The sequence below is a fragment of the Gossypium hirsutum genome, chromosome D11, assembly GCF_007990345.1.
Source record: "Gossypium hirsutum isolate 1008001.06 chromosome D11, Gossypium_hirsutum_v2.1, whole genome shotgun sequence".
Classification (NCBI taxonomy): domain Eukaryota; kingdom Viridiplantae; phylum Streptophyta; class Magnoliopsida; order Malvales; family Malvaceae; genus Gossypium; species Gossypium hirsutum.
The window spans coordinates 1,532,937-1,559,312 of record NC_053447.1 but is presented as its reverse complement, the minus strand read 5'-3'; the positions used below and the strand labels follow the sequence as shown (position 1 = coordinate 1,559,312).

General features: G+C 30.3%; 1 protein-coding gene and 1 pseudogene across 1 annotated transcript; both read right to left on the bottom strand.

The window, feature by feature from the left end:
• Positions 1–520: 520 nt before the first annotated feature.
• LOC107904522 (probable lysophospholipase BODYGUARD 1) lies at positions 521–4,707 on the bottom strand. Its single transcript, XM_016830921.2, has 4 exons — positions 3,658–4,707; positions 3,241–3,569; positions 2,678–2,877; positions 521–938 (listed from the first exon to the last, which is right to left on the bottom strand). The coding sequence occupies exons 1-4, from the start codon at positions 4,226–4,228 to the stop codon at positions 611–613; spliced, it is 1,428 nt and encodes a 475-aa protein (XP_016686410.1). The 5' UTR covers positions 4,229–4,707; the 3' UTR covers positions 521–610.
• A 17,700-nt stretch (positions 4,708–22,407) lies between these two features.
• The window catches only part of LOC107904528 (polyadenylate-binding protein-interacting protein 11-like), a 29,239-nt pseudogene continuing 25,270 nt past the window's right edge, over positions 22,408–26,376 (bottom strand).

Genomic DNA, 26,376 nt, shown 5'->3' with positions numbered 1-26,376 from the left:
ATATGATATGGAATTGGCATGCAGGGACCAAACTGAATAGGTGAAAAATTGTGAAGGACTAAATCGTAATTTTACCAAATTAAGTGATAATTCAAGGATGAAATTTTAAAAGACTATAAATAGCAAAATGGTCAATTAGAAGAAGAGAGAACTCTAAAAGGAAATGATGATGTTAGAGATATTTTGAAAATATTTTATAATTATTTAATTAGATATTACTTTGTTAATATTTTAATGAGATATTTTACTAATATTTTATTATAAACAGTTAGTATAAAAGGAGAGAAAGATGAAGAAAGAAAAAGAAGAAGAAGAGAATCCTCCCATCTTTCCAACGTGAGTGAGGGGGAGAGAAGAAGAAAACTTTGTTGTCTTTACAATTTGGTCCTTCTACAAAAAAAATCCACCATTTTCACCTAGAATTTCAAGGAATTTTCATAATCACCAAGAGAGAAAAGTGATAAGGAGACTATGAAGAACAAGAAAATCACCTTGGATTCAAGAAAATGGAAGTTGGAGGAGAGAGAAAATTATAGCTCTTTTAATTAATTTATATGCTAAACGAAAACTTTTTAATCATAACTTTAAACAAGTCTCGATAGGTTTTTAATTAATTTTTTGTCGATTTCTTCCAAATCTCCTCAAGTTCCCTGGCGAATTCCTTTTGTCGACCAACAACGATGGTGATGTGATCTTTGTTTTCGACAACCTTAACTCGAGCACGAGGGATTCGTCTTTGAACATTGTAGCTACATTCGAGCGGGATGACTTCGTCATCCTCGCCATGGAACACAGTGACGTCGCAGCTCAACCTGTCCCGGATGATGTCCAAATACCGATCGAGCTTTCCGGAGGTGCCAAAAATAACGTTGTGAAGTGTATGCCATGAGGCTATATGGGTGTGTCGGATGAACCCTTCAAGCAAGAAAGTCCTAATCCTGGTAAAACAACGTTAATAATTAATTAATAGTTGCAATAAAAAAGACATAATGATAAACTAGTCCTTAATATTTATAATTTTTTTTATCAATTTAGTAATTATTCTTTAAATTTTATAAAAATATAAAAAAAAGACTCAAAACTCAGAAAAAAATATAAAAAAGTTCATAAAAATTAATGAAGTACGCATAGATTACCGTGTTTAAAAAATTAATATTTCAGTCAGTATTTTTATTTAGAAAAATCAATTTGACTTTTTTTAAAAAAGTTAATGATTAAATTTGACTCTTTTTATAAAGTTAAAAGTCAAATTTAACTAAAAAGAAATAAAGACCAAATTGATAAAAAATATAAATATTAGAAGTTAAATTTAATATTATACCTATAAAGAAAAAGCATTAAAAGTGAATAGACAAGGGTAGATGATGACTCAGTAGCATAAATTAATGAATTTTCATGTGTAGAGAGAGACAGGGGACGGCAGAAACCCTAATAAATGAAAATGAACCAAATTAACTTCTTGCATTAAAACGTTTGTCCCCGTCAACTTGTGACTTTAATTTGAAATAACCTTAAATTTAACTTTGGTGAGTTGAGTTTGAGTTAAATTCGAATATATTAATACTTGATTTCGTAATTATTTTATGATTAATTTAATTTTTATATAAATTTAAATTTAAATTTTAATCGAATTCAATTAGATTTTAAGTTGAATTCAAGAATTTTATGTCACTCGAACTTGATTAAGTTCGAATACCCATAAAACACTAAGCGCTAATAAACATAAAAGGACCGTTTTGAGCAGTTGCCATTAAAAGCAATGAACTTCTGGACTAGAAAGATTTTTGCATATAAGGGGCAAAAGTGAAGTACAAGCTGAAATTGACTAATTTCTTACCTAAATTTATTTGGACGGTGAGATTTTAGCTAATGGTGAGTACTGCTCCACGTGTAGGGTAGCTATGGTAGGTTAAATGAGGTTGGTTGGATGGAAATTTATGGGTTTATCATCCAATTTTTCATTTTTTTTAATTGAAGCTTTAAAAAATAGAGTTTTTAATTTGTTTTAAGGTTTAAAGTTTAAATGGGAAATAGAAAAGATAAAAATAATAAATTCAAATCACATGTTGAATGTTGAATGTGACCATTATCCAAAATGTTAGAGGCAAATCATTGATGGACAAAAATTTCCAAATTCGACCAGATTTGATTGATGGGAATGATTTGATTCATATTTTTATAAGAGATTATATTTAATAAATTAATAAGTAATTTTAAAAATTAACGTAAAAATTATATTTTTTAATTTGTATCGTTTTATCATTCATTAATGAAGGGATGTTCGGAAATTCAAACGACGGAAATTATTGAGTAAAAGTACCAAGTAGACTCTTATACGAATAGTTAGATTTTGTTTTATTTTGTTTTTTAATAAAAAAATAGGTAAACTAGACATTGTATATTAGATTAAAGAGCAAAATGATCATTTTTGTTAAAAATTTCATCTATTTGTACTGTTAAAAATTGGCATGGATGATGAAATAACCAAATAGCAACACATATTGTGTCACATGTACCTCATGTTGAGGTACAATGACCAATTTTTAACAGAAAAACCAATTTGCTCCTTGATCTAACATGCATGGACTAATTTGTCTATTTTTTGAGTAGAGATGGTAAAATGTAATTCGACTCCTAGTACAAGCCTCCATGGTACTTTTACTGGAATTATTGTTACCTGTTTCCAGTAATTATTTTGATGAGAAAATCCCACAACCGATGATTCTTGCATAAGACCAACGAAACCGTCCGAGCGATGTACTGATACCAACCGCCAACGGAAGCACAAAACGCCATCGGTGGCCACACTCGTCGCGGTGCCACTCGTCTCATGACATATTGCGTCGCGGATTCACCTTTCGGGACTGGATAATAAGGCTGCCATTATACAATTTCACAAACATATTTTTCTCAAACGACTGCTAATGGTAAAAAAATAATGAAGAGTAAACTACATACCCAAGGTGTTTAAACTATTAGTAAGTTTATGTTTTGGTAATTCAATTTCAATAAGTTAAAAAAAGGTCATTAAACTAGTCGAAATTTTCATATAAGTTTCCATTAAAGTCACTAATGTATAATGGCTTAAATGAAAATTTTCGAATAGTTTAATGATCATTTTGTAATTTTTTAAAGTTGAATCACTAAAATATAAATTTACTAATAATTTAATAACTTTGAGTGTAATTTGCTCTTAAATGAAAAACAAAGAATATATTATATATATATATATATAATTACCGGTGCTAACAGCGTGAGGGACTTGACCGATTCCGGGTGTTTAACGGCAATAGCAAGTGCCAAAATGCAGCCTAATGAATGTGCCACAATGTGAAAAGATCGAACACCATAACCTTCGAGTACCGATTTTTCGATCATGTCGACATGTTCTCGCAAAGTATAAAGCGAATCGTTCGGCTTAGGACTCCTCCCAAAACCCAGTAAATCAACAGCCAATAACCTGTAAATCGATTTAGCGTTGCTTGAAAAATTTGGGAACAAAGTTTCAGTCCAAAATGCTGATGATGAAACAAAGCCATGGATGAACAGCACATCTTCCTTTGCTTGATCTGATATCACAAAAATACAAAGCGTTAATCACATTTAATATAAGCTAATCTTTTATTATATTTGAATCTGGAATAGATATAAATATACCTTTTGGACCGTCGGATTTAACAAAGAGGGTACGTTTAGTGGAATAAGTCCATGAATTGCAGAACTGACAATCACAATCAGACCAACGAGTAATGGGGTATAAATACTGCCCTATCATTCTTCCTTGAAGCAGTTTAACAATGGTGGAGTTAATGGTGATCGTTGATCTTGTTGGTTTTTTCTTCTCCGTTGATTTTGTGATGGTGATGGTGTCGAATGTGAGTTTTTTGAGCTGGTTCGAGACTTCTGTTACGAATGAAGGACGTGAACAAAGTGTGTCTGAAATTTCTTCTAACTGGAACTTGGTTGAAGTGAGATAAACAACTTCGGACTCGGTTTCGCCTTGTTCCGAAACAATGATTTTGCCGCTACCGTCTAGGGTTGCCGCCGAGTAAGAACCAGGGTTCTTCCATTCAGATTCAATGCAGAAATCAAGGACTTTGTAAACGAAACATAGAACAAAATCAAGTATGTCAAGGAAACAAAACACGATGAAACTAAGAACTATGTTCAGAACGCTTCCTATTAATGTTAAAACATGTCTGGCTTTACACATTACAGAGAACTCCATGGGAGAAAAAAAGACAAAGAAAAAGACCAAAAAGAAAACAAGAAAGATGAACAATGTCTTGTTTGTTAACTTGAAAGGCAACAACGATGGAAATTAACATATATTTATATGGGGGGTGTTTAGTAGTAGGTCTAATAAGTGTTTTTTGAAAAAAAATCCGCCATGGTCGACATTGGCTTGACCTTTTATAAACACAGAGAAGTACACTTTTGAATGAAAATGGAAGCGTGTGAGAGACAATGAAAGAGAGACGGAGCAAAAGACCAAACACAATAACAGGTGTGGATAAATGGGTTCATTATTTCATTTTAAAACATCATTTGCAGGCCAAAAAATTTAATAAAAAGAAAGTAGTTGGTGGTTGAGGATGAAGAACTTTAACTGTTTCAAATTCTTCCCTTCTTGCCAAATACTTGGCTTAAGATTTCTTCCCCATGCCTTGCGCATACAATGATGTTCTTTATATTGGATGGAACCTTTTTTTCTTATAAGAAATTTGGATTTCACAATTTATAGTATATTTTTATTTGTAAATTTAAAGAAGAATAAGGTAATGACACAAGGTTTTAATGGGTGGTAGGTATATCACGTAGATTTATGTTAACGTAGGTATATAATTACGTAATTTTATTATTTTTTATATTTATAATTTTTATTATTTTTTTGGGTTAAAGTGTATTTTTATCATTATAAATTTAAAATTTTAAAGAGCTTGAATGAAAATTTTTCATTTTAGGAGTTGAGATCTTTGTCAGACCCAAAAATTTTTCATTTTAGGGGTTGAGGTCCTTGCTAGATCCTAAAATTTTCCATTTTGGGGGATTCGTCATTGTTTATAAGTTTATTAAATATTTAATGAGAATTTGATTTAAGTGTAAAATTAAATTTTTGAAAATTTTGAGATTTGTTGAGAAGATTATTTCTTTGAGAGAAATATTTGTAATGCTGGGTTGTTTCTAGCAAACAACTCTTTTAAAAGAAATTTTTGTAATATTATCTATTGAAACATAAATCAAATCGTTAACAATGTCAATGTATTATCTGTATGTTAAAGTTTTGTCTCTTCTTCTGTCGAGAGTTGTGTACAGTTCATGAAGAGGATTCTCTATTAAATTTAAGTAAACTATGTATAGTTTTTAAAGGGAAACGTCTCCCTTATGTTTAAATATGTGTAAATTTCTCTTCAATTTATATTCTATAGGTTTTAAGTTCCACCAATTTTTTTCAAACTCAATTAAGTTGGATTAAATTTCATCTTATATTCAAACCTCTACCTTTCATATTAAAAACTAAATTTTTATGTTTTGTATGAATATAATGTAATCTAATATATATATATATTAAGAATCATATTATCAAATAAAAATCAATTAATTTTCAATTCCATTAATGGTGAGCAGGAGGCTAGTATAAAATGTAAAATCACGATATTAACCCTTTAAGTTTTATAAAATTTTAATTTAGTAAAAGGTAAAATTACACTTTGACTCCCTCAAAAATAATAAAATTTTGATTTAATCTTTTAAAAATTATAAAAATATAAATTATTCAAATTATATAAAAAAATATAAAATTTAATTCTTCTCACGATTAATCAAACTTATTTGTATTTTTTTCCCCTTCATTCACAAGGTTTACAACTCATCTCTAGTAACAATTAATGTAATATATATATGTAAAAACGAAGAGAGCTTTAATTGTCCAAACCTAGTGGACATGTCCCTCGTAGTCCCTTTGGGAGTGTCATTAATTATGTTAGGCCTTTTTTCTTAATATATATTTTTATGTTGATTTTGCTTAAATGCAATATCAAGAAATAAAACAATTCTTTACATAATATAAGAATAATTGATCTCTGTTTAAAATAATTATTTACATATTAAAATCTGTTAAAATAAAAATTCCCTTTAAAAAGAATTTTTTACATAAAAATGAATTCTTTTATTATTTTAATAAATAATATTTTTTCCGAAAAATTAATTTAAATGGAAACATGGGTTTTTGTTAATTATATGAAATCATTAATTTTAACTCTCGAACAAATTAAATCGACTAATTAATGAAGATTCCAAGTATACCTCAAAGGTGCAAATCACCAAGTCAATAGCGATATTTGACATGAGTTACCATTGAATTATGGGCGGTACGAGTGCGTTGCAATTGCATGAAAATATAAGAAAGTGGCACTATCATATCTTTAATATTGTTTACAAACCCTAGCTACAACTTTGAAGATTTCATCCAATTAAATGAATTATTAGGTTAAAAATCCAACAATTATAAATAAATATTAATAACCTCACAATCCATAAACATTAAACTCGAGAGTTATTAGTATTTATTTATAACTATTATAATAATAATTATTAATTAATAATTAATTATATTTAAATAAAAATAAAAATATTTATATGTTTTTATTTTATTTTATCAAATTATGAGATATCAAGCTATTATTCACTAATGATGAATGAGACCCGTGCAGGAGTAGGGGGCAAGCAATGGTTTTGGCTATCAAAAATGAAAAAAAATTCCGTAAAGCCCTTTTAATTTTTAAAAAATTAAAAATTAGAATAATGATAAAATTATATTTCACCCCAAAATTTTTTTTATTCAAATTTTATCCTAAAACACCCTAGAGGCATGAATTATTATTCTTAAAATTAATTTATTAGCGATTTCTTACACATTTTAAACAATTGATAGTTTGTTTAGCAATTGCTTACTTTTTTTAGTTATTGGTTGGAGCTAGACCTGTCCATGGGCCGCCCGGCCCAACGGCCCGCCCAAAATATAGGAGGGTTCGGGTAAAAATATAGGCCCGAAATATGGGCTTGGGCAAAAAAGCGCGGCCCGTTTAAAATATGGGCCGGGCTCGGGCTCAACTTTTTTGGCCCGGGCCCGGGCCCGGGCCCGGCCTGAATATAATAAATATATATTTTTTATTTTTTTATTTTAAAATACTTTAAAAAATTTTTATTTTTATTTTTACATTTTTTTTGTGTTTATTAAAAATCGGGCCGGGCCAGGCTCGGGCTTACTCTTTTTTCCCGAGTCGGGCATGGGCAAAATTTCAGGCCCATATTTTGGGCCGGGCCAGGCCCGAGCCTAAGAATCGGGCCAAAAAAATTTTTCGGGCCCGGCCCGGCCCATGGACAGCTCTAGTTGGAGCTATCCGATTTTTAAATTTTAACGTACCATTTTTTTCCTGTTTTTCTTAATTACGTAAATAATGTGAAATTATTAGGGTTTTTTCATATAAAATATTTAAAATTATCCATAATTCCTTTTCAAGGATATTAAATATAAGGATAAACGTTATTCAACATATTTAAATTCACGTCTTTTTGTACTAATAACAATATCAACACTAATCGAATTAAGACTTAATTATCTAAATTCGTTACTTAAATCTCAAACTAATAAAGTTTGACAAATGGCAAATGAAGATGGTTCCTATAGAATATACAGAAGTTCTAAGTCAACAGCTACATGGTGACATGCTTTACTATTGGATTTTGGGCGGCCAGCGTGCGATCCATGCAAGGAAAATATAAGAAAAATGACACTATCATATCTACAGTGCTTAAAACATTACGGGTAAATTATATTATTAATCACCTAATTATTTGTAAATTATTTTTTGTCACTTAATTATGAAAAATTACGAAATGGTCACTCAATTATTAGTAAATTTCTTGTTTTGTCACTCAAATATGATAAGTTACAAAATGATCACCTAACTATTTAATTTTGTCTTTTTTGATCACCAATTGGCTAATGATGGTAGCTTTTAAATTTGACATAATAGCAATTTTAATCCTCAATATTTATACATTGTGTCAAATAATCTTGATTATAAATTGACATACTAACAATTTTAATACTCTATTTTCGAGTTTTAAATTTTAGATTTTAGGTTTTGGTTTTTGAGTTTTACAAATTTAAAATTTTGAGTTTCAAATTATGGATTTGATGTTTTTTTTCCTTAAAATATATATATATTATTCTAAACTTTATTCTAACTAGTATGGTTTCCACCCACGCTTCGCGTTGGGTTAATTATTTCTCGACTAAATTGTAGTTTTTGTACTCTTTGAATATTTGGAATTTAATCTCCATACTTTTATTTTCAAGAATTTAGTCTCTCTATTTTTTGGACTTAAAAATTTAGGTCTATTTGCTAACACTGTTATAACTCTTTTATGTTGGTGTGGCATTTTGAAAAAAATAAAATAAACTTGGTATCCATGTAACAAAAAAATAGCATTGTAACCAAGCTAGATTTAATAAAGAATTTTAACACTGCTAATGAGTCTTAAAAATTCACATCATGATGTTAATTAGAGTAAAATAGTTAGACTAACTAATGTCATTATAAAAGTTGAGGATTCAACAAATATAATAATTTAAAAATATTTTTAGTGTATTTGCCAAAAGAATCAAATCTATGGATTTTCTTTCTCGTCATTTGTATCAGAGCTAGTTTTGTATGAGTTTTCCACTATTCGTGAATCTTCAACAAGGGCCATTGTAACCCCCCAACCCGTATCCCTCGCTGGAACCGGGTTACGGAGCATTACCGAAGTTTACAGATCAAACAGACAGAAATTTCAAACATTTCATATCATCAAAACAAGTCATCAAAGCATCATTTTAATCCAATTTATAAACATACCAAATCCAAATCAATTTGCCTAGTTCATGAGTACTTAAACATAGAATTAAATTCACATGCACCTATCTAGATTTAGTTCAATTTATCATGTCATAATATTGCTTCAAAAACAAACACATATTTATATGTATAAAACCAACTAAAATTAAACTTACAACCTCATTTCCAATCAAACCACAAAATAGCTATTATTTAGACACCCTAGGTACATGCCGACACAAAGGATAAACATCACCACATTTGAGTTCAGGATCGTTGTTGGATGCTGAATCGGCGATCAAAAGTTAAGTACCTAACCTGTGCACGGGAAACAAAACCGTACGCTGAGTAAAATTCAATGGTATTTCTATAATCCAAATATTTAAAGATAAGAAATTACAAATATACAATTGAAATATAAACACATGTTAATATTTAATTATTACAACAACCATATTATATTTCATTTGTTTCAAAAATATCTCAATTCTCATACTTGCTATATAGATTTTCACAATTTATTTCGCATTTCATTATACAATTGCAATATTCATTCCATAGTCATTTCATGAGTATATAACTCATATATTCCATATATTTGCAACATATTTCACATTCTATTTTCAATTCACTATTTCAATTTCATTTCTCATACCATACCATTTTAATATCAATTATAAAACTTTATTATTCATTTACCCTTATTAACACAACTCGGACTCAGACGGATACACAGATCCAACCAAAACACACCAAATTGGTACCCAGTACCTCATCGGATAATTCGAAGTAATAAGTTGACACCCAGTGTCTCATCGGCTAAACTAAAGTACATTGGCACCCAGTGCCTCATCGAATTAATCCGAAGTAATAGATTCACACCCAGTGTCTAATTGACTCGAAGTAGAAGAAATCTTGAACTCTTCCAATCCTATGACAAGCCATCTATATTCGACTCAGCCCGATACAATTAATAGGGTTTCAATTCACTTTTCAAAACAACCAATATTCATTTCAATTCAAATAATCAATATATTCAATATACATATACAAATTCAATCTATATAAATTCAATAAATTCATCACATACTAAATCAATCCATTTCAATTGCAAAACACAATAATTCTCACCTCAACACTTACCATATACATTAAATTGAATTATAACAATTAACAACTAAATTTGGATTATAAAAATACAAACTAGAAATTTCGAGCTATTCCACGTCGACTTTATCTTTCGCCTTTTTAGTCGAGGATTCCGGTACGACGTTAGCTACGGAATTTAAACAATTAAAATTCATCAATGCAATACAATTCAATTTCATCTTGCATATTTCAATCTTTACTCAACATTTGCCTAAATTTCAATTTAGTCCATAAATCGAGACTAATTTTATTTCTTCACAATCAATTCTATATTTTCATTCAATTTCCACTTTAAACTAGATTTAACTCTCTAATTTCACTTAAATCCCTAGATTTTTATTTTTTCACAATTTAGTCCCTATTACTCAAAATTTACAATTTATTCTACAATTCAATCCTTTTTCACTTCTAACTTAAAAATCTATCAATTTAATCCCTAATACTAAAATTATTCAACATTAACAACATTTAAAAACTCAACGATTTCTAAAATTTTGACATGGGTTGGATAATATTTAATACTGAGATTCCAAAAACATAAAAATTAAAAGAAAAAGGGATTAAATTGACTAACTAGTTGAACTTGAAACTTTGAAACCCTAGTTTTCCCCTTTCTTTCTTTTTCTCCTGCTTCGTTTTTGCTTTTCTGTTTCTTTCTCTATTTCTTTTTCTTTTATTTATTATTATACAATATAATATATATAATATATATACTTAATTATTAAGATATAATATTATAATATATATTTTAACTTTAAATTTTTTAATAATAAACACTTATGCGGCCTCATTTATGAGAAATGGCATAATTTCTTCTTTAGTCCTTTTACTTTTTCTTTAATCTATAATTCAACTTTCACCCTATATGCAATTTAGTCCTTATACCTAATTACTTTTAATTCAAGCAAATTCACTTAATCGAAACCTAATTAACTACACAAATAACTTCGTAAATATATATTAAAATATTTAAAAAAATATTTACAAGTCCGATTTACTGGAACAGAGTGCCGAGAATGCACTTTTTTTTAATTTGATCATTTTTAATTAATTAACCATCGAAACGTTAAAATTTCTTAACGAAACTTTAATACCACCTTAATGACACTCTGTAAATATTTATAAAAATAATTACGGCTCAGTTTATAAAAACAAGGTCCCGATACCTTATTTTTTATAATTACTTGAACTTAATAAATCACTTATATAACATAAATTATCAAATCAAAAATCTTTTTAAAAATCACATTTGACTCGTAATATTAAATAATAATATTTACGAACTTACTCATCGGATTTGGTGGCCCCGAAACCACTATTTCTGACACTACTAAAAAATGGGTTGTTACAACCATCATCTACAAGCTTCTCTTCTCCTTTCATTAGAATCATTTCTCTATTTTTTGAAGTTGCCTCCATCCTCAAGTTGGAGCTCATATCTTGAATGCTTATATGGGGTTCAAAAAAATGCCACAAGTTTGAGCTATGAAAGATGCTAACCTTGTTGACTTAGGATATAAAAGGAATTGGTTCACATGGTCTAGCAAACATTAGGGTTCTCACCTCATACGGGAAATATTAGACCGCTTCTTGTGAACGAAAGAATGCATTAACAAGTTCACAAACTACAATATGACTCATCTCGTCAGTTAAAAATGGGATCACTATCCGCTTCTCTTAAATACCCAAGGTATACTCAACTTTAGAGACTAAATGTGTCATAGGAAAATGTGCCACTTTGAAGCTATTTGGGCAAAAGAACAAGGTTGGAAGGGTGTGATTTGGAAGGAGTGGAGCACAAATGAGAAGATTTTGGTGGAAGAAAAATTAGGCAGGGTGTTTGGAAAACTTCATGATTGGCATAATGACAATATCAATAATTTCTCTAAGCACGTTAATGAATTGAACCTCACTATGGAATATCTTTAAAAACAACTTGTGACAGATCAAGCTTTGCAAGCGGAGTTTGAGGCTAAGCAAAAGCTCAGCACATGGATTGAGAAAGAAGAACTTTTCTGGCAACAAACAGCTAAATCCCATTGGTTTCGAGAAGGTGATAGAAATACAGCTTCCTTCCATGCACAAGTTGTCGGATTTGGTACTTTAAGTGTATTATATTCGTTTGTACATTTGTAATTTTTTTAAACAGATTGGTTAATAAAATTATTAATGAATTACACTAACACACTATTTGTATAATGTCCTTATGTGGTTTTTGCATGCAAAGCAAAATAGAAGCAATTATTAGCTCAATGATTGTCTAATGTTTAAACTAATACTAAACAGTATTACATGATCAGATTGTAATACTGAAAGATAACTTATATTAGTAGACAAACCTAAACATGTCCTTAGTCTAATTGGAAATGGGCAAATCAATTGAAAGACTGATATGTCGTCTATCAAGTCCAATTAGGGAGATACATTGTCTTGGATATCAGAGTGGATGAATTTTAGAAGATAAAGACACATATATGACTAACTGGACTGATAGTATATCGGACAAGACCCAAGAAAAATAAATCCTAAATTTGTTTATGAATTTATTCATTTGTGATGTTCATAGTGTGACATACATTAATCTTGAGTGGATGATGGACTATGTATGCATGACTTATATTTTAACACCCTTAACTCGTATTCGTTGCCGAAATAGGGTTACAGAGTATTATCAAAATTTACAGATCGAATAACAGACATTTCATATCATAAACCAATCAAAATCAATCATATTGTCCCTTATAGGAGCCCTCGAGGCTCAAAATACATATTAGAAATGATTCAGGACTTAATTGGGTATTCGGAGAATTTTTCAGAAAACATTAAAAATTTTCGAAGGTGCAGGGGCCACACGCCCGTCTGGCCAGGCCATGTGGCTCACACAGTCAAGAGACATGCCTGTGTCATAGGCCGTGTGGGCATTCCAAAAAGGGGCACACGGTTGTGTCCCAGCCCGTGTCCAAACTTGGGAGCTCTCTGACTTGAGTCACACAGCCAAGTCACACACTCGTGTGATAGGCCGTGTGAATAATTTGAGCATTCTCTTTTGCAATTTATAAGATGTAGGGGACACACGGCCAAATCACACGGCCGTATGTTAGGTCGTGTGAAAAATTTAAGCAGACTGACTTATGCAAATCAAAAGATACATGAGACACACGACCGTGTCACTTGACCGTGTGTCACACATATACTTTAATGTAAGTAAAAGTCTGAGTTCAAATAGATAAAGAATCAAAAAATGGTGCATTAGGTATACGAATTTTGCAGCATGTAGTATCATTAGATGATGGGTAAATGATATCCTCTCATTGACATTACATGATAGATGAAAAGAAAATGTGCCCACGAGTTGTTCGTCTTTGTGATAAATAACTTAATTACTATTTGATAGCAATTGACTTTTCATGAAAGAAGATGTAATGGTTACCGTGAGATAAAATAGGATCATATTGGGAGAACGAATTTATCCCAAAAAGATTAAGGATATCCTATAAGGGTAACACACTTTTGGCAATGTCATTAGACGAGTACTGATCAAGTTGCTTTCATAATGGTATGTCATTAGGGAGAACTCGGTCACAATACTATAGTGGAATGACTTCGTGACTAAATAGCTTATAATTAATAGGCGAAAAGTTGGAACTTAATTATAAATCATTTGATCCCTAATCACATATGTCAAACCATCCCTCCGCTAGCTCGTTGAAACCAGAAATGAATTGCATGTTGAATCAAATGAAAAGAAATGGGTAGAAATGGTAAAATTAGAGAAATGAGAAACATTTAGAAATAAATGTGGTTTTCTCACTAAGTATGGAAATGACCTGAGAATTAATTTTTAGTTTTTCGAGTTATTAATTAATTAATTGAAGTTCGAAAATGGAATTAAATTAATTAGTCATAGTGAATCCGTTGAATATAGAAAAATTAAATATATTTTCTCATAGATTCTTTTACGTTAAAGTTGCTATGATTTTAACGGAATCAGAGTCGAGTTCAAAAAATATTTAATTGAGAAATTTATTTATTTAAATTTATTTATTATGTTTATTTTGGAAAATAGAAAAACATGTATTAGTTTGGATTGAATTATAAACTGTTGGGTTAAAAGTTTAGGAAATACTTATAATTGAACCTTATACGGGAGAGGCCCAAAAACCCTCATGTTAATTACAAGGGACAACAAACCATAGTATATTTAACTAGGGTTGTCGCTCCTATCTCCTAGTTCAACTAGGAAATTATTATTTTTATTAAATAGACTCCTACTAATTTAATTAGGGTTTAACTTTTTCTTCCTATAAATAGATGACACCGATAATGCTAAATACAAAATAAGTTTTACACAACTTTGAGATATTGTTATTCAGCCCGGAAATAATGAGAATTTATATCTAAGTATAAAATTTATTTTCCGGAATAACAATTTTACCTGTTTCTATTGAGAGAAATTTTTTCTTTCCCATTGAAAGTAAAATAAATAATTTCTAGTTCTGCGTTTGATTCGAATTCATTCGAGCCTACACTCGAAACAGTTCATGGTACAAGAATAGTGAAGAAGGCCGTTTGGTTGAAAGATGAGAACAAAAAGAATCCGTCTAGGCCAAAACAAATGTGCGAATTCATAAAAAAATTGTTGTTATAAATATTACAAGTCGGTTCAATTTTTAAATTTTTAAATTTTCGGTTTTTTAAGAAAATCATTTGAGCTACAAAACATCTATTTTATGGAGAAACATATGATCGGCTAAAAAGCTGATGCAAAAAGGAACTCGTTGGAGAGTCGGTAATGGTAAGCACATTAAGATTAAATCAAACCAGTAAATGCCCTCTAATGTCTTTTTTGGTGTTATTGGCAGCCACGAATATACATCCTAATGGTAAAGTCAACATGCTCATCAATGAAGCCAACAATAGATGGCAAGAGGACTTGATAAGAGTTGAATTCAATGAGGTGGAGGCAAAAGCTATCTTAGAAATGCCTCTGGCTGTTGCTATTTGTGAGGAAGAGATTGTTTGGCACCAAACTTCATGGAAAATCAAAACAATGTCTAAAGTGAAACTCTTTGCTTGGAGAGCTTGCAATACAACCTTACCAACAACGGGCCGGAAACATTGCTAGTAGGATACAAAATGCCCAAAAACAATGTAAATGACGTGGATGTGAATGGGAGTCGGATCTTCATGCTTTGAGAGACTGCACTTTCCCTAAAGAAGTTCTTCACTACTGTCGAGTACCACTCTCCTCACTGATCAATGAGTTTGAGAATATTGTTGATTGGATTGATATGGCAGTTAGAATTATGAGTATTGGCAGTTTTGAAACTTTTGTTATGATTTGACGAGGCCTATGGAACGTTAGGAACACTATGATCCACGCTGATAAATCTTTTTGTGCTTCGATTTTTGCTGATGAAATCATTAGTCAACTGCAGGAATACAAGAGAATTACAAATTGTCCCATTGGGATATCTACAATCCACCTCTTTCTCTTCATGGCAAGCGCCACCACATCATTTGATCTTGGACTAAACAGGAAGCGAGCGGCTACATCATTCGTGACTTTGACGGATCCGACCTTGCATTTGGGCAGTCAAAACTGGGAAGAACTACGGATGCAAGTACGATAAAGACACTTGCTACGGTTAAAGCGAGGGAATTTGCGTTACAGCTCAGGCATCAAAGGGTTATCTTTGAAGGGGATGCTCTGAACGTTATCTTGAGCTTACAGGGAAGGTACAGGACCTATCTTGCATACGACCGATGACTTCTAAATTAGGAATATCTATGGCTTCTCTTTTCCAAACTTGTTTGTTTCAACATGTCAATAGGAAATACAATGAAGTCGCTCACCAACTTGCAAGAAACTGCTTTGATTCTGAAAATGTTTTTTGGATGGAAGATTACCCATCCTTTCTACATGTTGTAATCAACGATGTTTTTCATGCTTAATCTAATGCTACTATGTTTATTTAAATGAAAGTAAAAATTAGAGTATATAAATTAAATTTTAAATTTAAGTAAAATATAGGGATCAATTTGAAATTTAATTAAATTTATAATTAAAAAATAATTGTTTTTTTTTTTGAATAATCTCATTATAGTTTCTTACTCTTTTGACACAATGTCCTTTCTAATCTATAAATTAGTCTACTCGAACTCATGTTCTCGTACACTGTCAACAATGTCTATGCAAATCGAGCTAATATTTAATCGGATAGAGAAAAGAGTTGTGTGAGGTAAGGATTTGTGTTAAAATTTCAAACCTCTTAGGACATTTTGCCCTCCTTTGACCCCGTCAAAGCTTCAAGCCTTCAACAAACATCAAATCTTTTGGGACCTTGATGATCCTTAAATCTCGTTTATGGGTTGTCTTCTAATTTATATTAGATTTAATTTATCGTGGACGAACTTTTTTTTATATTTATCTTGAATTAAATTTGAATATATTTTAATTTTCAATTTATTATGTTTTATAATTACAATCCATCGAATATATGGGTAAATTACACATAAAAGCCCTATTTTTTTAAAATTTACCAAAATGGGTCCGGTATTTTATTATTTATCGGAATGGGCCATTTTTTCCGAAATCGCGTCCACGTCAGCACGATTACTTACGTGGCAACAAATTGCGTCCACGAAAGCGCGATTTGCTGATTTGGAAGCAATAATTCATGAACAGTTTATGTTTTTTAGCTTGAAAAACTTTGAAAGGCCATAACTTTTGGCTCGGTTGTCCGATTGAGATGATTTTTTTATTTCGAATAACTTTTCGAGATCTACGCGCTGACAAACAGCCGAAGGCGGTTTGCCGCAGTTTTCATCGAAAAAGATCTTTTTTTGCCTCTAAATTTTGATTTTTTCGGTTTAAAATTGGATTTTGAAACATTCAAATCATTATTTTCCTTATTTATTTGAAGTAAACACCGATTTTTTTTTTACAGAATTGTTGTATTATTTTTTTGATTTGACACGTGTATGGAATAGGTCCGATAAATCATTAGAACGTAAGTAATATAATTAAGATAATAACAATATTTTTATAATATGTCAATTAATTAATTTAGCTTAGTTGGTTAAGATGCTTGCTCTTTTCCCTTAGTACATTGGTTCAAATCTTGTTGGTAATAATTTTGAATCTTTTTTGTACTTGTTGCATTTATTTTTTTAATCAATTAACTCTTCAATATTACATTAATATATATTATTAGTACAATAGTATAGATGGATTGACAATTTGAGCTACAATATTATGAATATTAACTACAATACATAATTTGAGCTACATATTATAGTAATACATTAATATGTGTTATTAGGGGCAAAATACCAAAAAAAAGGGGCAAATTACACATAAAAGTCCTATTTTTTTTAAAATTTACCGAAATAGGCACTGTATTTTATTATTTACCGGAATGAACCATTTTCCTCAAAATTGCGTCCACGTCAGCGCGATGTCAGGGGACGTGTCAGCAAATCGCGTGGACGTCAGCACGTTTTGCTCATGTGTCAGAAAATTGCGTCCTCGTAGGCGCGATTTGTGTCCACATAAGCAAAGCACGCTGACGTGGACGCGATTTGCTGACACGTCCCCTGACATCGCGCTGACGTAGACGCGATTTTGAGAAAAATAGTCCATTCCGGTAAATAATAAAATACCGGGCCTATTTCGATAAATTTTAAAAAAATAAGACTTTTTTTAATATTTTGCCCCAAATATATATCACTTATGATTATATGCGTAAGTTTCTTTAAGTATGTATACGAGTATATATTCTTTCAGGCACATTTTTTTAGGGTAAAATTCTCCGTAAATACATGCATTGCTTTTAAATCTACGTATAAAATACGATACAAAATAATGAATTTAAATGAAAAATCAAGTATTCTATCTACTTGTACCGAGGCTTCAGCCTTTCAATTATTAAAGGAAACATGAACTGAAATACTGAAGAAGTTTCAGAAGCCATTAATGGCGGCCAGGTATTTGGTAGAGAAAGAAGACGAAGAAGAAAATGGTGGCACATAAAATTAATATCACCCCCTTATGAGCTGTTTTCTACCTTCATTTATCCTTGAAAATGATGTTTCAAACAGGTCATCAATTTTTTATTTATGTTCTTTTTCCAACTTGGATTTGATTTCTTCCATAGGAGCCACGAATCTTTTCTACTAACCCCAATATATCTACACTATTTTGGAAATATTAGTTTAAAATCAAAATTAGCGGATAAATTTATAATGAAGGTTTTTATATTAAAAGTTACATTATATTTTATTTTATTTATTCAAAAAATAGGTAAATTAGTCTTTATATATTAGGTCAAAAAACAAACTAATCTTTCTATTAAAAATTATCTATTTTTACTGCTAAAAATTGGTTCATGTACATAGTATAAGCAATGGTGAATCTAGAAACTTTTTTAAGGGTCAGAATTGAATTATAAATTTTTTAGAGGTCAAAATATAATTTTATCATGTTATAATTTATTATTACATTATTCTTTAAGTGACTTAACATTTTTTTTTTCATATTTGGGAGCTAAAGTGCAATTTGATAATATATTAATTTGTAATTTAAACATTTCTTATGGCAGTACATAGCAATTTTCCCTGGGGGAGGGGAGGGGAAGACCCCTACTTGCCCCTCTTAAATTCCCCCTTGAGCATTATGTACTTATGGCACATCATATATAATTGTCTGATTATTTTGTTATGTCAGTTTTGAACAATAGAAACGAATAAAATTTTTAAGAAAAATGATCAATTTACTTTTTGATCTAACATACTTAATCATACTCAAACCGAAATTGACATTTAACTATCTTTAGGAAAGAAGTCCACTCTATTTCTTCCAACCAACTATTAATTATTTTCTTAAGTTTTAGTGAAATTAAATAAAAATAAAAACTTTAAATTAAAATATTATTTTTAATAAAATATTTAAATTATATATAATTTATTAAATCATATTTTAATAATAAAATAATAAATAATAAATAAATTTAAATTCATAACATTTATTAAAAATATCAAAATCTCACTAATTAATATTTTTATTAATATATATTTAACTTAAAACAAGAAAGACAAAATTTTTATAAATATATACTAAAAATTTATTTAACCACCGGTTCAATCCATCCATATTAATTCATATTAATTGATCTAAAATTTTTTTCAAGTCGATATATTAATCGATCTTCGATCTGAATAGTTGAGTACAGTTTGGATAACCATGCCTAACTACAATGATCCCTAGTCACCTGCTGTGAACGTCTTCCAGTTTAGCAACATCACAATGTCGTAAAATAATGGAAGCTCTTTTTTTTTTTTAACAAAATAAAAATAATGGGAGCTTTTTTATGCGCGTGTATTTAATGCTTGAGGAGTTTCACAATAATGGAGTCTTGCTAAGAAAGTGCTGCTCCGATATTTAAACTGCAGTGCCAAAAATATTTTTTTTAAAATATTCATTTTACGAAGGCTATTTAAATCAATATTTTGATCTAGAAATAGCCTTATTTCTTAGGTAGCATGCAATACTAAACAAAGATACAACACAAAAGGATACTCAAAGTCAACAACTGTTTTTTTTCTGACACCGAAATTATTTTGCAGGAGAAAGTCAAACTGAAAAGCACACCTCCCAAACACAAAACCCTACTCATTGCTCTTCGTTTTCCATAATCCATGAGGCCCCATCTAAGTAATTACCCCAAAACAACTCCTCCTACTCATCTGTAAAAATATGAAAGAAAGAGTTAGATTTTATACTTAAAAATTACATAATAATTAAATAGTGGCATAGTGTGTCATGTGTACCTCAGTTTAATATGCAGAGATTATTTTTAATAATAAAAATAAATAAAATTAACATATAAAAATTAATTTACTTACTTTTAATAGAAGAAACAAAATTCAAACCAACTTTTAATGTAACAAAAATTTCCGTGATATTTTTACGTCAATCGTTCCCTCATAGCTGCCTCTCCCTTTAAGCCACTTCGTCTCTTTCAATATTTCCTTAAATTTTATCTTTTCAGTAACCGTTGACTTGCTACACTGTGTGTCACCGTATAAAAAGAGACCGTTTTGCGATGGTGGTTTTACTGTGTTAAAGAATAATGATGGCAAAAGAACGTTGACTTTTGTTTTTGGTAGCATTGCAGAACACATAAGCTGTGGAGTATGTGGTTGGGTAGGGGGGGTATGGGCCAAATTAACCCTATTGCATATTGAATGAAGGTTGACGAACCAAATTAATTAAAGGTGAGGAGGAGAAGAAGCATGTGATTTCTTCTATTTGTTTCGGTGGGTTGTCATTAATGTTAATTTCCTTCGCTGTCTGTTCTTCGACAGTGATCATGTGGGTAGTTGAAGGTTAGCCAATTGCTTAGGATTCAAATTTGCCACATTTACCATTTATGATTTTGAATTACAACCATAAATGAACATTAACACATAAATATATAGATTCACATCTAAAAATATCAAATTTAATTTTAGTATTTAAGTTAATAATTGAATCAATTTAAGGAAAATTATTTAAATAATATACATTCATTTCTACTTAACACCAATTACCATATATATCATGTTAATGCACTATACCTTGCTATTAAAAGTCAAACTTACATAGAATCTTATATGATAGCATGATGATTAAGGATGTTCATTGTCCCAAATGTGGCTTGGGTTCGAGCTACACTAGTTGTGTTAATTGTTTGGGCTTTACCTTATTATTGTAATTTAAAAAAAAACTTATATAAATTTTGCAAATCAAATAAACATGTTTTTATTTTAAAATACCATAAAAACAATTTTAAAATTTCCATAAATCATGTTAACCCAAAAGAAATAAATTATATTAATAATTAAAAGAAGCCCATATATATTACAAGGTACAAATATATATATATTGAAACTTTATAATGTAATTGTATTATATTTACAAGTGGACACTTTGAAATTACACCTTATGTTATTTAATAAATACATTTTATTAATTAAAAAATAGATAAAAATTTATTTTTTATTATTTATGTAATCATATATATTATAACAATACGAGGTAAAAAAAAGAAATAAATAACCATATTCATATTACAGTTTTTTAACGCGTGCCACTTTTTATTTGAAGCACTTTCTAATAATTTAGGTAATTACTCTTTTACTCATTAACTTTTATTTTTAAATTAACTTTTAAAATTATAATATTAAAATTAATAAATATTAAATTGTTAAGCTTAAAATATTGTTTTAAATAATGACACATAGGTTAAATTTATATTTTTCAAATATGATAAGAATTAAATACATTCATTGATTAAAGTAAAGCAAAAATAAATATATAATTACAAATAATCGAGTATTAATAATTTTAGGGATAAATCTCAAAATTATACATGAACTTTGATTTAATGTGCAATCAACTTTAATTTGGTGCAATTATACACGTGAAACTCTATTTGTGCTTCAAATCTGTACTTAAAATTTTGATTTTGATTTAATCATACACATTTAAAGAAATAAATACATCATTTTATTTTTATATTGGATAAATATAATTATTTATGTATGCAATATATAAACATAAAATGATATTATATCAATAACTGTGTTAATAATTTATAAGAATTTGATCAAATCAAAATTTCATGTATAAATTTACACAAAATCAAAGTTCATGTATACAATTACAAATTAAACCATAATTAATGTATAATTTTAAAATTTATCCCATAATTTTAACATTAAAACAAATTAATTTAACAATATATAAATAACCTGAAAGAGTTTATTAATCATATTATTTAAATTATAATATATTAATATTCATGATGAATTTTGTATTATTTTAATATTAAATATTTTTATATTATTTTAATATTAAATAAATTTAAAATTAAATAACATTAATATAACTGATTCCAACTTAAATATTTATAAAAATATTTTATAATTATATTACTTTTTCAATTTATTAATAATTTGTTTGAAGAAATTCATTAAAAATTTTGAACAGAAGCTGATATTATAAAAAATTATAAATTTAATATACATGGGAATTACCACCTAGTTTAATCTATAGACTTAAAATTTAAATGTTCTATTTTCTACAACCTAAAAATGTTAACTTTTTTTTTTTATTTTCCATGTCCATTTTACTGTTTATGTTCAGAATTCAAGGTTTTCTCTTCCAACAATGTCGGTTAAAAAGATTAAACATGAATCCTTCGTTTGGGAGCACAATTTGCCTTATCATTACACCCAATCACTTGTTCGTATGTTAATTTAATTATTGACAATATTAATTGACTGAATCTTTGATATTCCTGCCAATGCAAAAGGACATAAATTCGAGTGCGTTGAAATGCATTTATCCTCTATTTACTAATACTTTCAGTAATAAAATTAAAATGTTGCAATTAAAATTAAATTTTAACTATTTAAACACAATAACTAAATCTGAAAAAGGCTCGGTGCTCGTGATTTTCTCGTGCCCCTTCGAAACCTCTACTTCTCCTTTATCTGAGATTCTCGGTGCTCGTAATTTTCTCGTGTCCATTGGAATTCTCTACGTACCGCAAAGTTGCGTGGATAAACAAAAGACAAGACTCCTATGGTAAACGAAGATGCAGAAACATAGCAGCAGTGGACGATATATATGTAGATCAGCAAGAGCAACATAGGGAAAAATCTTTACATGGCTGTGTATGTATTTAAATAAAAAAATATATATATATATAAACTTGGAACTAAAATCGGTTCGGAGTGAATGATTTAGTACGAGGGAAGGCGAGGAGCTCGTGGCCGAACTGGGGTTTTTGATGGGCTGACCCTGTTCATACACAACACCCGAGGTTTCCACTTAAAAGGCGACAGATATATATATTTTAATCAATATTTGGATAGAGAATACGGTGAGAAAAAAAGAAAACAGAGAGAATATATCATTTAGACAACTGATGGGAGAATCGGGAATCTGACCTTATGGGCAATGATCCCAGAAACACACCACTACAGTTGAGAGCAGCAATCGCACTTTCAGCCTGCATGTGAATACGAGAGAACTCGATCTTTAGTTCATCAATACTGAGGTAACCCCATCTCGGGATGACGAATGGGTATAAAATATCAATTCCAAAGTTTAAACCAGTGTTGAAACACTGATAACTTTTCCAATAAGCCAAAGAGAAGAACAAAATCCACAGCTCCGAGGAGTGTTATCTTTGCAGTAGGTAAAATTACGTATAGACAAATTAGTCCATGTATGTTAAACCAAAGAACAAATTGATTCTTTTTGTTAAAATATATATTCATTTATACGGTTAAAACTGACTTAGCTGACAGAATAACCAAAAAGTAACACATAGCATGCCACATGTAACTTATATTGACGTACATGGACCAGTTTTTAACAGTAGAAATGAAAAAAAAAAAAAGACCAATTTGGTCTTTGATCTAAGGTATAGAGTCTAATTTCTCTATTTTTTGAGTAGGGGAGCAAAATGCAACCCAACTCCTAGTACAATGACCTCCATGGTACTTTTACCCTATGCAGTACCACCTACTATATTAGAATTCAACAGTTAAATCGAGTTTTTTGCTTTCGACTTTAATCCACGAAAACAAAAACCACAGCTCCAAAGAGAATGCACTCTTCCAAAGGGGAGTACTGACCGGCTAGCCAAAATTTTCAGGTCTAAAAGCTCACGCACTCGTATACCTCATTAAAGCCTTGATAAACAAGGGAAAAGTTGTTCAGTCACATTGCATGAATGAAGAAGAAAAAAACAATTACCATTACAAACTCGACGAAAGCAATGCGAGTTGAATGCTGATAGTCCCCAAGCAACCTCAGGCGATAAACCTGCATCAGACAAGTACTCACTTTAAATGCATCCCGATGGGTTTTGTCATAATAAATAGTAAAAACAGAACACCAGAGTTAAACAAACCTCTCCACAGACTGCTTCGAAAAAGAGTTTAACATCAGCTTGAGTAACCTGCAGTACGTAAAATCATATAATAAAATATATAAAGGGTTATTTGCAACCGCAATCATTTTTATATTCAACATTATAAAATGCAAAAAAGCTTCTCACCATCTTGTCAATGTTTGTACAGTAGATAGTTCCTCATTCTGAAATCCAAATAACAAATGCTTTAACAGGCTGAATACATAAAGAAAATGTATCAACAAGTTCCAGTATAATAAATTTACGACAATCAGCCTCACCCTTGGCAAAAACGTTGGGTTAACAGGTGCGATAGCTGTTTTCGAAGGCAGCACCTTAACTGGATAGAATCCAAGCATAGTCCCTGCCAGGTTCAGTGCAGCTTGCGCACCTTCTGTGCAGTAAAGAATGTAAATATCACGTTTATCCACTAAAGAATGAAACAAATAACCATGGTTGAACATCACCTTCATCAATGAACTCGATAAAAGCAAAATGAAGTACAGAGTTAGGATCACCACATATGCGACAATCAACCACCTTCATAAGAAAACAGTACATTCAGGTAGGTTGTTTTCGATAAAACTGCAAAGACAAGCAATGAAAATAACATCACCTGCCCACAACTCACAAATAAACCGGCAAGCTGCTCCTCCGTGACCTGCATCCCAACAAAAGATGACAAAACCGAAACAGAAGAATCTGATTGCGGCATGCAAACAAAGCTGAAAATGCTGAATATATAAACATACCTGGTGGTCGATATCAGACACATAAACAGTCCTACGTATAACCTCTTCTCTTTGAGCTATACTTGTCCTGCTGTTCAATTTCTGTGTCCATTGACCGAAAATTTTCTTCTGAGAAAAACAAAATGAATGAACAAAACCCATGATATCATACGGAATTTCGCTAATATTGGAATTTAAGCTTTCGTACGGTTTAAAATGTACATAACATAAAAGGATAATCTCCACTCAACCAAATTTGTTCAATTAAATCCCATTTTATCATCTCCATTATAGAGAAAACAGATGCACAATGTAGTTACTGCACATTGGATATAGGGTGAGACCATCACACAAACTCGAATAATTTGGTTTTTTTGAGTTATCAGCCAAAAAAACCCTAAAATAAGAACCAACCCTACCAAGCATAAGACCAAAACAGCAATAATACTCACAAAGCATATCAATTTCCTTATACAAAATGTACGCTAAGCATCAATGAAAATAACTGGGGTTTTTGGTGTCATACCCTTTTACCACCACCATTGCAATTAGCATTACCATTCCTTGAGACGTTGTAATTGTTGTTTTGTAAAGTAATATTGTTAGTGTGAAACCCACCATTAAGTCCATTGTTAACAAGCGAGTGAGGTACAAACTCTTCAGCCATGGGGTTAAGCTTAGAGAACAGTTCTTGTAACTTTCTCCTATCTCTTTCGAAACTATCCTCAAGCTCATCTTTACCACCACCACCGTTGGTTCCAACGATCTTGTTGTACATCCCTTGATCGTTTTCGTGTAAGCTCAGATCGGTTGTTGACCGAAGCTTTGACTGATCTTGGTCGATTGACGTCAGTGTTGCAGCCGCCGTGTCTTGATTCGAAGCATTCTCAACAACAGCCATGGCCTGATGATTAGATTAGATTATCCCTATTATTTAAAAAAAAAGCTCCCTTTTTTAGCAACTGATCAACAATAAAAATAAAAACCCAGAATCTATAAACCCAAACAAAGAAATTTTAAAAGAAAAAGTAGAGTTTTGAAATGTTGGATATAATTATATAAGAATCTGTTTCAAAAATTAAGATAAAGCTACAATAATCTCCATTGATGAAAAAAAAAAACTAGAAACCCACCTCGAGATCACCGCGAAGAAGACGAAATTGAAATGAATTAGCAGCAAAATAAAACAGAGTCAGATAGTCAAGAGAAGGAAATTTAAGCAGTCGTTAAATTGATAACGAAAAAAATGACATGTAATAACAGGTTTAATTTTTAATATTTAATCCTAATTTTAAATAATTTGATAAAGTTAATTTTTGCATTTGTAAATTCTATCAATTTGATCCTTAAATTTAGTAACTGAAGCTTTCAACTTTTAAAACAGAGGTATTTTGTCTATAAATTTATAAAATCCAAAAAAAAAAAACTTCTTCAATTATGCAAATATAGCATGTAATAAATAACACGTGCAAATATATTATTTCTTAAGAACTAAACAGTGCAAATATATTATTTCGTAAGAACTAAACAATCGGCTCACCACCAGAATAATTAACATCAACGTTGCAATTCTTCTTTATGGATGATGCAACAAACAAAATAAAATCAATTAACAACAAAAAATTGTATTTTTTCCGGTTT

Excerpts from the sequence above, each read along its gene's own strand:
- LOC107904522 (XM_016830921.2), bottom strand. The coding sequence starts at position 4,228 with ATGGAGTTCTCTGTAATGTGTAAAGCCAGACATGTTTTAACATTAATA. Across the intron at positions 3,570-3,657 it reads TAAATCCGACGGTCCAAAAG|ATCAAGCAAAGGAAGATGTG; the intron begins GTATATTTATAT and ends TTGTGATATCAG. Across the intron at positions 2,878-3,240 it reads CCCTCACGCTGTTAGCACCG|CCTTATTATCCAGTCCCGAA; the intron begins GTAATTATATAT and ends GTATAATGGCAG.